We start from the raw sequence: 11,472 nt of genomic DNA, 5'->3' as shown, positions 1-11,472 counted from the left end.
AATTTTCAGTTGCAACTACAGCTTGATCTCTTCTCATTTTAAACCGGGGTGGGGTTGTGGTGTGGAGGCATTATTAAATCCAGTGAGCGAGGGGTGACTTAACATCAGCAGCAACATGGCCTGTTGCTCAACACAAGCTGAAGTGCTTTGCAATCATATCAATTAGTTTTCTCTTTATTCACCAAACTCAGATGTTCCGATTTGAATGAAGGCAAAACTGGCAAGTTCCAATGGGCTCGGTCCCATTGCTGGATTTGAGCTACTCGACTGTTATGACCCGGTAGTTGGTAAAGGCTGAGCTGTTTAAATCCCAGGGGGAAACTTGAAACAACTGTCACGACCTATATTTACAATTGGTATGTTTGAGATGCAGCTCTGAATTCAGGAATAAGACCTCTGAGCCTCAAGAGGTTTTTTACATAAAACTAAATTAAACATTTATTAATTTAACAAGAAATTAAATACATACCCATGTCTACAAATTACTACCATAATAACTTATAAACAAATCCCCAAATTAATCACTCCCAGGGAAACCTTCACCAAGGCAACAATAACCCATAAACTTTAAACAGACACCAGGCTAAGCACATTTGACCTTACAAATTCAAAATGAGGTTCCTTGCAATTTGGTTCCTTTGCAGACACTGTTGTAGGCTTACCGGCTGGTTAGATCTTGCCTCTAATTTTCACACACAAACTCTTTTCTGTTTATACCTAGCTTTCCCTTTGAATGTAAATTTTCCATTGTATTACTAGGTTTTTTTTACCACTCCTGACAATAATTCTTTCATTTCACCAATTTTATTAGTAATATAAACACATTGCTTGCTGTCTCCCAGCTAGGTGCAAGATTTTACTCATGCTTCTGAATAGCTTATTCAACAAATCCAAAAGTACTCTTTACCTTTTCCTCCTTACATTTCTCTAAATAACCTCTCAAAACTACTATACATCAAAGCACCCGGACTAGCTGGCTTTAATCCAATTAAGCCACACACAGACACAGACCCGACTACCAAATCCAATTTTTAAATAATTTTAAATAATATTATAGGCATTAATATCTCTTCATGCCATCTACCTAAATTGAAATGCCATTCCAGGCTTTGTGCTAACGTCTCTGGAGTGGGACTTGAACCCATGACCTTCTGACTATGGGAGGACCAGGGCAGTAATGAGACTCTGTGTCTGACTCAATTTCAAACTAAGTGGTGCCTTTATCTTCTGAGACAGCTTGCCTTACAGTGACTTCACCTTGGAAGTACTTGATTGGCCGTAAAGCACTTTGAGGTGTCCTGATCGTGAAAGGCACTATAAAAATGCAATTTCTTCTGCTGTTCCTTTCTTTCCTTTACTGTTTGCACTGCATTTCATAGAATAGCTCATAGAGAAGGAGGCCATTTGACCCATCGAGTTTGCATTGGCTCTTTTGAAGAGCAGTCCAGTCAGTCCCACTTCCCCATATCACCACAATAGTTCCTCCTTCAAGTTTTTATCCAATTCCACTTTGAAGCTACTATTGAATCTGGCTCCACCCACCCCCCCCTCCCCCCCTCATCAGGCAGTACATTCCAAACCCCAACCACTCATTGTGTAAAAAGGATTTTCCTCAAGTCACCTCTGGTTCCTTTGCGAATCACCTTAAACCTGTGCCCTCTGGTCCCCAACCCTTCAGCCATTGGAAGAAGGTACTCTTTATCTGCTCTATTGAAGCCCTTCATGGTTTGAAACACCTTTATCAAATCTCCACTCAGTTTTCCCTGCTTTAAGGGCAAGGACGCCGGCTTCTCCAGTCTCTCCATGTCATTATAATCCCTCGTTCTGGATACATCCTCGTAAATCCCTGCTGCACCCTCTCCAGAGCCTTGACATCCTCCCTAAAGTGCGGTGCCCAGGACTGGACACAGTTACTCTAGCTGGGGCTGAATCAGTGCAGCATCACTTCCTGGATTTTGTACTCTGTGCCTCTATTCATCAAGTCCGGGATCCCTTTTATTTTAATAATTGTTCACCTTTCCTGCCGTCTTCAAGGATTTGTGCAGAATTTGCCCTCAGGCCGTTCTCTTCTGACACCCCCATTCAAATTGTACCATTTGCAACTTGCTAACCAATAACAACTTTTTACTGAGCACTTTGTAGTGTAACTTTGTAGTGTAGCTCAAGGGACCTAAGAGTATAGTAAACAGGTGTTGGAGTAGGCCATTCTGCCCTTCGAGCCTGCTCTGTCATTCAGTCACATTCCCAGATCTTCCACCTCAACACCACCTTCCTGCATTGTCCCCTATATCTCTTGATTTCCGTACTTCCTAGGTGTATCATTTACCTTGGTCCACTACTGTGAAGTGCGTTGTGGTCAGTGGAGGTACTTGCCCTCTCGTATCAGTGCAGAATAGCTGGGATTCCCACAACACTCGATCATCCTCCGCCACTTGAACCTTAAAAACAGCAACAGTGACGCTCAGTACTTGTACATGAAGTCTAAGCTGGTGATCTGTTTGGAAAAGCAATGCATGTACACCCAAAACAAGACATCTGGAATTGGAAAAGCTCACCCAAACATTCCATCCAGGATTCATGTTCAGCTATCCCATTGATGGAATTCCATCTCTTACCATCGGTTACAATTTACTTTAAGGAACCTCTGGGAAGGGAAAATCAAGGAATGCGATTAACGTCTGGTTAATCCTGACTCCCGTTTTCAGTTGGAGGAACATTGAAGGCGATAGAGCCATCAACCTTGCTCGATACACTAGCATGAACACAAGTCCAATCCTGAGTCAGTGACCTGGATTTTAACTTTGGCAAGCTGCCAAGCCGGGGCACTTCCTGCCCGCCCTTGGCAAAATGAGACCGGCAGGTGCCAAGGATCCCCACTGGGCCCCAGATCACACATGCTGATGTGTCACTGTTGCCTTTGGCTGCATGTCCTCACTCAGGTTCACGGCAGCTTGTTACAGACAGTTTACTCAGTCAAGTATAAAAGGCATGTTGAAATTTCCCTTTACTCTGTGCTCAAACTATGCAAAAGGAACACAACGTGCTATGTTTCCTCGATCCTAATACACAATTGATGAGTCTCCCGGTTTTGAAATCGATTTCTCCGATCAAAGCTGTTAACATTCCAAAGGAAAAATATCTAACTGCGCGCACATCTTATTTCCTGGCCATCTGGATAACAATTAAGCTTGTGAATTGTTGCGAAAAGTGTTAGGGATAAATAGTATTAGACTCAAAGGGGTGTTGTACTCGACTAACCCTCGCCCATTCAGGGTGCTGCAGACAGCATGGTACATGTCCGCAGCCTGCTGTTTGATGTGGAGCTGTGTGCAGTCAGCACTACCCACACTGCAGGTGTTCACTGGGTCCCTGGCAGATCCCTGAAGCCAATATTGTGAGTGTCTAGTTCTATTTAAAGGCAGCTTGCACCTCTTAAAGGGAAAGTGCCATTGGAAGAAGGAACCTATTTGAAAACTGATCTGCGCTCTGATATTTCGAGCAATGGCTGAACATGCAGGAGAGTGTGTACTCAGGTTTTCACGCATCCCATCCACCACTGACGCACAGTAGCAGCAGTGTGTACCGTCTACAAGATGCACTGCAGCAACTCACCAAGGCTCCTTAGACAGCACCTTCCAAACCCCTGACCTCTACCATCTAGAAGGACAAGGGCAACAGATACATAGGAACACCACCACCTGGAAGTTCCCCTCCAAGCCACTCACCATCCTGACTTGGAAATATATCGGCTGTTCCTTCACAGTTGCTGGGTCAAAATCCTGGAACTCCCTCCCTGACAGCACTGTGGGTGTACCCACACCACATGGACTGCTGCAGTTCAAGAAGGCAGCTCACCACCACCTTCTCAAGGGATGAAGCCCACATCCCATGAAAAAATAAATAAAATAAAACCCTGTTAACAAAATGGTATCCAGAGAGAAGTGTGCACACATCGTCAATGTCATTATTGAGCATTCGGAGGCTATGCAGCACTTCGAAATAAAACATACCCTCCAAAGCCTCATTTAGCCCCTGACTTAAATTTAAGCTGCAGATGTTATTTGGCAATCTTGTTTGAGAATCAGAATAAATTGAGTCCCATCAACCACAAGTTAATGGTGCCCTAAACCCCAGGTCCCTAACTGGTGTTTATGCTTCAAATTGTCTGCAGTGTGAAACCCAGCCCAGAAGGAGAAAACAGTTCAGACCAGTATTCTTATCTCCCAGTTTTACTGATGTTCCATTTTAAGGTATACAAGACCAGTTCAGACCAATATTCTTATCTCCCACTTTTACTGGCGATCCATTTTAAGGTATACAAGACCAGTTCAGCCCAGTATTCTTATTTCCCGGTTTTACTGGCGTTCCACTTTAAGGTTTACAGGACCAGTTCAGACCAATATTCTTATCTCCCACTTTTACTGGCATTCCATTTTAAGGTATACAAGGCCAGTTCAGACCAGTATTCTTATCTCCCACTTTTACTGGCGTTCCATTTTAAGGTATACAAGGCCAGTTCAGACCAATATTCTTATCTCCCACTTTTACTGGCGTTCCATTTTAAGGTATACAAGGCCAGTTCAGACGAATATTCTTATCTCCCACTTTTACTGGCGTTCCATTTTAAGGTATACAAGGCCAGTTCAGACCAGTATTCTTATCTCCCGGTTTTACTGGCGTTCCATTTTAAGGTATACAAGACCAGTTCAGACCAATATTCTTATCTCCCAGTTTTACTGGTGTTCCACTTTTAGGTATACAAGGCCAGTTCAGACCAGCATTCTTATCTCCCAGTTTTACTGGCATTCCACTTTAAGGTATACAAGGCCAGTTCAAACCAGTACTCTTATTTCCCAGTTTTTACTGCTTTTTGTTCCTTCTGGGAGGCTTGTCGCTGCTATATTCTTCCTGACCACACAGGCATCTGCTGGCCATGATCGCCACTGTGAGGCGTTTTAGTTCCTCAGAGTGGGCACTCCTGCACACCCCATTTAATAGCTCCACTTTAGAGAACGAGTGCAAGCTTTCCGATCAGGAAGGTGACAAAGGAGTACTTACCGGATTGGGAATCAAATCTGGATTAATTCCATGTCCTGAGTCCTCGAGCAATCCAAGCTTTGACCCCTTGGCAATCAAATAACATGAAAAAAGGTCAGTAGCAATCACTGCCCAGATTAGATAGCGATATACACCCTTGTTTGCTGCTGTGTGTATTCAGATAATCAAGACCAGAGTGATTGTTGGACCTTTATCCTCCTGATGGTCCTTGCAGTGCATGAGAGATAAGGAATCTTCCAATTTAGTTCAAGATACTATCATCCAGTTTCTGGTTTGTGTTTGGATTATGGTAACACAGGAACAGCCTTTCAGCTTCTCAATGTTCTTCTGCCAATCGATTTAATGAGGGCTGATCTGTATCTTAACCCCATTTCCCTGCCTTTTTTACAAGGCTGGTTCTTGCCCTGAGGCCTGTTGCCTATGGCCCGCTCCCAGTCCCCTGTCGATGTTAGCGGTTATTAATCCAGTGACCGTTCAAATAAAAATAATTTAGACGAGCAAGTAAACTGCTGCGTGGAAGGGGTGGTGTAGCTTATCTCTGCGAGTTTACTTACTTGTAGATGTGAGGCTGCGGAGACTGAATGAACAGTCTCCTGTACTACTCCAGGGTATAAAGGACTGTAGAGTGTGTTTGGGTTTTGAAGAGCTGAGGAAACAGAACGAGATAACAGGCAGTCGCTTTGGAGGGACAGAACTTGTTGAAAAGAGAGACATATGCCAAAGGATCAAAGACTTACCATCTGGTTGACGTGGGTATCCGTGGTGAACCGGCTGGAAGGTTGAATTCTGTTGCTGTGTGTGGTGATGGACTGTCGGCCGACTAGAATTAGAAATGAAAGTTGTACTGTGGTGCGGGTGGGCAGGGCTTGGGAGAGCACTGGGACAGCACAGGGGGGAAGTGATTGGTGTCCAGTCATGATGAAGGGCAGTCTGGCTGGTACCAAAACTGGAGGGCCCCGGACTTGACCAGCTGACTGCGCTTGGAAGGCCTGGAGGCTGTCTTTCTGCAAAATAAAACCAATTAGACTGAGTGGAGAGTTCAAGTCAGGTTTACCCCGAATGGCACTTTCCTCATGAGTGCCAGCTCCAAACTCGAGTGAATGCCTACTCATCGCCACTGGGTTCGTGTCTCGATAAAAGAGCCAACCTAACACAAGTTTGATTTTCACTGACATCCCAATCCCGGGTGACTAGTCCCAGGCTCCATCTGGCCCACCTGCTAATGGATGTTCCAGATAGATGCACATATCCAGTGCATGGAAGAGATTTGTCTGTCTCCTCCGTTTCAGCCACGTTGCTCTCGAGTGTGAATCTGCGAGCAGCTCACACCTTTCCTTTCTCATTCTTGCTGGCTCCCAGCTCCCCGGCGTGCCCCATGGACTGAACCAAATGGCCGACACTTCCTTGTTGAAACGACGGTGGGGCTAATGAGGCTCACTGTTACTTGTGCCTAAACAGTACAGTCATGTCAGGTAGGGGAGAGGTACGCAGTTGGACCCAAGCGTAAACGGAGGCTGCGCAAGATTGCAAGTGTGCTTTTAAGTGAGGCCCTGTAGGAGTTCAACGCAGCTTCCCTGATGTTCAGTTCTCGAAATGAACCCCAATGCTTTGGCAGCTTTCCTTTTGAACCAGCCTTACTCCTTACTTCCCTGCTTTTACTGATGTGTATCTGTCCCCGCTCTGCTCCTCGAACCCACTTATTTTCCAAGGAATGTGTACCTTCTTTCCCTCAACATGTACCACCTCACACTTACCCCTGTTGAAGGTCATTTGCCTATTGCACTCCCATTCTGCAAGGATGCCTTGGTGTATCTTGTCACGGTCCTCCTTCAGATTCACTACGCCCCACCCCCACCAATTTGGATAGGAGCTGGACAGTTGGGTGCACGTTAACACACTGTGTTCCTCCACTGCTCACACACTAACTCCTGCCAGCAAGATCTCATGTCCTTTCTTGGTCTGCTCCTGTTGAAGGATTTACATGAAAATTGAGGGGGTGGGGGAGGAGGAGGGGTGGAGGGTGGAAGGGCCTGGGATTGAGGAGTGCTCACTGACAGAAGCTAGCTTAATGTTGTGCACTGTTAATGGCACCTTTCAAAATAAGGCAAGGATTGGCTGAATCTTGCTCAGGAAAATTAGCTCTCCTACCATATGATTGGCTGTACAGCCCTGATGAACATGGCTGGCTGGGTTGGATTTCCAAACCATCCATTTGGGATTTTGTGCTGTCTCTACTTTCCTGGTATGTTCAGTATTGCAGAGGTTGACTATCAGTCTCCAACGCGGTTTCTGGCAGCTCGGCAGCTCATGCACTCAAGATCTGTAAAGGGTAAAGACAGTATTTTATAATTCAATGATTCTCGCAGAGTATCTGACATCAAATAACACTTAAAGGATACCATCCACAATTATGAATTTCCAGCTCTTAGTCCATAGCTCTGTAGGTTACAGCCCTTGAAGTGCATATCTGAGTATTTTTCAAATACAACGAGGGGTTCTGCCTCTACCACCATCTCGAGCAGTAACTTCCAGACTGAGGGTGAAAGAATTACTCCTCAACTCCCCTCCAATCTTTCTCCCACTTACTTTCAACCTATGACCCCTGGTTATTGACCTCTCTGCTAAGTGAAATAGGCTCTACCTCGGCCCTTCAGAATAACATAAGAATTAGGAGCAGGAGTAGGCCATTCAGCCCCTCGAGCCTGCTCCGCCTTTCAATTATATCCTGGCTGATCTGATTGTGATCTCAACTCCACATTCCCCGCCTATCCCCGACGTCCTTCGACTCCCATGTCAGTCAAGAACCTCTCGATCTCTACCTTAAAAATATTCATCAACCCAGCCTCCATCGCTCTCTGGGGCAGAGACTTCCAAAGATGCACGACCTTCTGAGAGAAAAAGATTTCTCCTCATCTCCGTCTTAAATGGGAGACCCCTTATTTTTAAACAGTGGCCCCCTAGTTCAAGTCTCTCCCACAAGGGGAAACATCATCTCAACATCCACCCTGTCAAGTCCCCATAAAATCATAATTTTATACACCTCAATTAAATCTGCGTTCAGCCTTCTCCATTCCAACAAAAACAACCCCAGCGTGTCCAATTTTTTCCCGTCGCTACTATTCCTGGGAACACCCTCCATAAGTCTCCTCTGTACCCACTCAAGTGCGATCCCATTCTTCCTGTAATGCGCTGACCTGTACTGTACATAATACTCCAGCTCTGGTCCAAACCAGTTGTTTTATCCAGTTCTAGCATCACCTCCTGTTCATATATTCGCATGGCTCAACTATCCAAAGAAATTATCCTGTATGTTTTCTGGTATCTGCAGTCCTGCTATCTTTAGGGATGTGTGGACATGGGCTCCAAGGATCTTCTGTTCCTTTATGTTTTTCAGTATCGCACCAGCCATTGTGTATTTCCTTGCCTTGCTTGACTTCCCCAAATGCATTAGCTCAGTGCCCTATCAGCTGGTGTACTGAACTCACCGACTCAATGAGTTCATACGCCGTGCAACCTTGTGCAAGGCCATTCGGCCCTGGACTCCCAAGTCGGATTCCCAGTCTGAATGAGTGATCATAGGCAGGCCAGCAGTGAGGGGGTGGTCCATTACATGGTCTACTTGCTTGTAAAAGCCAATTACTGTGAATGCTGGAAAGCTGAAACACAAACAGGAGCTGCCAGAAATACTCAGCAGGCCAGGCAGCATCTGTGGAGAGAGGTCGTGTCACAGACCTGAGACATGAGCTCGGTTTCTCCAGCATTTCCCCTTCCTCTGTGTTTTGTGCATTGTGTAATCGAGAGGTCTCTCACATTTCCTTTGTACAATCAGATCAGAACGATTGTGCAAATATCAATTGCATTTATACAGCGCCTTTAACATGGTAAGAAAACCCATTAAGTGAGGCCAAATAAATCAGACAAAAGGGGTCATTGAGCCTCATAAGGAGATATTAGGTCAGACACCCAAAAGTACGGCACAAGACATGGGCCAGGATTTTTAGGATGGCGGGGTTTCCCTTCCTGGCATTCAAGGAGTTGGGGGAGAACAGTCATTTAACGCTGCAACAAGCGCTAATTGGCTGGAGATGGGACTTCTGCCCCCTCACTCGGGAGGAAGAGCTGCTGGCTAACCTGATTGGCCAACAGCTCTCTTGGCCCAGCAGCGCCACAAGTTGCAGTGGACAGGACTGGGACTGCAAGCGGTCCCCAATTCTCAGGACAAGCTAAGTGTTGGTGGGGTGGGGGGGTGGGGATGGTCAGAGCAGTGAGGGGCGGTGAGGCTCAGGGGAGCAGGCAGAGCAGGTTGCGGATGTTGCTAGAGAGGCGTGGGGCGGTGGGGGGGGAGGTGAGGGAGCCCTCACTGGAGCCAGAGCTTTCGAGAGGGTGCTGGATGTTAAAAGGAGGTGCTGATGGAGATGCCTGCCGAAAATGAACCATGTTCAGGCCTTGGGCAGGAAGTCGGTGGGGGTGGAGGGGGGAAGGTTGGTGGGGGAGGGATTTGGGGGGTGGAGGGGTGGGGGGGAGGTTGGGGGGGAAGTGGGGAGGTGGTGGGGGTGGGGGAGGTTGGGGGAAAAGTGGGGAGGTGGTGGTTGGGGGGAGTAGGGGAGGAAGTGGGGAGTTGGGGAGGTGGTGGTTGGGGGGAGGTAGGGGGGGAAGTGGGGAGGTGGGGAGGTGGTGGTGGGGGGGAGGTTGGGGGTCCCTTCCTGCTAACATGATTCATTTTTTGTCTTCCCCTCTGCCCCTGAACTCCTCCCACCAGTCTGAAAATTGAGGATCTTAAGTGGTCAACTATTGGCCACTTAAGGGCCTCAATTGATGCAAGGGCCTACGGGTCAGCCTAGGCCTCACCCATCCAAGTGTATAATTGCAGAGAGGTCAGTGTGGGTGGGAAGGCCCATCCGAGAAATGTTACAGTCACCCACCACCGCACCCCCCTCCCTACAAACCCACCAGCGGGGGAACAAAAAACTCCACCCATAGATTTTATGGAGTGTCACAAAGGAGGGAGAGAAGCAGAGAGGTTTAAGGGAAAAATCCAGAATTTAGGACCACAGCAGCTGAAGCTAATGGAGTGAGGGAAATGTGCAAGAGACCAGAATTGGAGGTGCGTAGAAACCTGAGGGTCATGGGACTTGGAGGAGATTAGAGATAGGGAGAGATGAGACCATGAACAGTGAGCATTTCAAGTTGGAAACTGTACCAGGGCCAGGAGCCAAAGCAGGTGGGAGATGCACTAATGGAACCTGTCGCCAGTTGGGATGCAGGCAGCAGGTGGGAGATGCACTAATGGAACCTGTCGCCAGTTGGGATGCAGGAAGCAGGTTTTTGGATGATCTGAAGTTTGCAGAGGGGAGGTGGCCAGGACTGGACTGGAATTTTTTTATTCATTCGTGGGATGTGGGCATTGCTGGCTAGGCCAGCATTTATTGCCCATCCCTAATTGCCCTTGTTCAGAGGGCATTTAAGAGTCAACCACATTGCTGTGGTGTGGGTCTGGAGCCATATGTAGGCCAGACCAGGTAAGGATGGCAGATTTGTTCCCTAAAGGGGCATTAGTGAATCAGATGGGTTTTTTTACAACAATCAGCAATGGGTTTTCATGGTTTAATTCCAGGTTTTTTACTGTTGAATTCAAATCTTGACTATCTAACACGGTGGGATTTGAACCCGGGTCCCCCAGAGCACTGCCATGGGTCTCTGAAATGCTAGTCAGTAACTATACCACACCACCTCCCTGGAGTCTAGAGGTCAAGCCAAGACAAATCTAGAGGTAACAAAGTCATAGATGAGGGTTTCAGCAGCAAATAAACTGGGGCAGGGGTGGGTGGCAGAAGTGGAAAGGGACAGTCTCGTGACGGAGAGGGTATGGGGTCAGGAGCAGAGCTTGGTAAAATACCTCAGCAGGAGGACAGTCAACACCCTGCTAGCGTGCAGAGTTCCTGTTATCACATCTACTGGAGCCCACGATCGAAAGCTGCTTCACAGAAATCAGACCGGTCAGTTGAACAATTCTGTACCTACATAACGAGAGAGATACATCGAGAAACACATCCACGCCACCAACATATCCTTTCATGAAGAGAGAGGCCTGAATTCTCCATCGATTGCTGCTTTTGGCCACTTGATCTGCTGCACATCAGTGGTGCTGCGCACTTCAGAGTCATCGTCAACATTTAATCTGGGAATGGTCAGCTTCCATATCCACCAATCGCTTGTTTTAAAGCAGCAAAGGGGAGCTGCAAGTGACTGACCTTGGTAGGATTCACTTCCTATGCCTTTGTGTTGCCGTGCTACTGCACAAGTGTCACATTGCAGGGAATCGAGCACTTCAGTGCAGATGTCGTCAGAGACCTACACAGAAAGAGAGAGTGTGTGAGAGAGAGAGAGAGAGAGAGAGACGGGGGGCACATCAGC

General features: G+C 47.0%; 1 protein-coding gene across 3 annotated transcripts in view; it reads right to left on the bottom strand.

Annotated features, from left to right (window-relative positions):
- Positions 1-11,305, bottom strand: part of LOC121289587 (protein transport protein Sec24C-like) — a 41,213-nt gene extending 29,908 nt beyond the window's left edge. Inside the window, exons 1-6 of one of the 3 annotated variants that reach the window (XM_041209156.1) lie at positions 10,955-11,305; positions 7,207-7,378; positions 5,796-6,062; positions 5,613-5,704; positions 5,059-5,124; positions 2,327-2,438 (exon numbers count right to left, since the gene is read on the bottom strand). In XM_041209156.1, coding sequence (XP_041065090.1) covers positions 2,327-2,438; positions 5,059-5,124; positions 5,613-5,704; positions 5,796-6,062; positions 7,207-7,270 — 601 coding nt within the window. In that variant the 5' untranslated portion in view covers positions 7,271-7,378; positions 10,955-11,305. The remainder of the gene's footprint in view (positions 1-2,326; positions 2,439-5,058; positions 5,125-5,612; positions 5,705-5,795; positions 6,063-7,206; positions 7,379-10,954) is intronic. The other 2 variants (XM_041209157.1, XM_041209158.1) reach the window with 2 other exon arrangements.
- Between the last annotated feature and the right edge of the window lie 167 nt (positions 11,306-11,472).

The sequence above is a fragment of the Carcharodon carcharias genome, chromosome 17 (assembly GCF_017639515.1).
Source record: "Carcharodon carcharias isolate sCarCar2 chromosome 17, sCarCar2.pri, whole genome shotgun sequence".
NCBI lineage: Eukaryota > Metazoa > Chordata > Chondrichthyes > Lamniformes > Lamnidae > Carcharodon > Carcharodon carcharias.
This window is presented reverse-complemented; position numbering and strand designations above follow the sequence as displayed.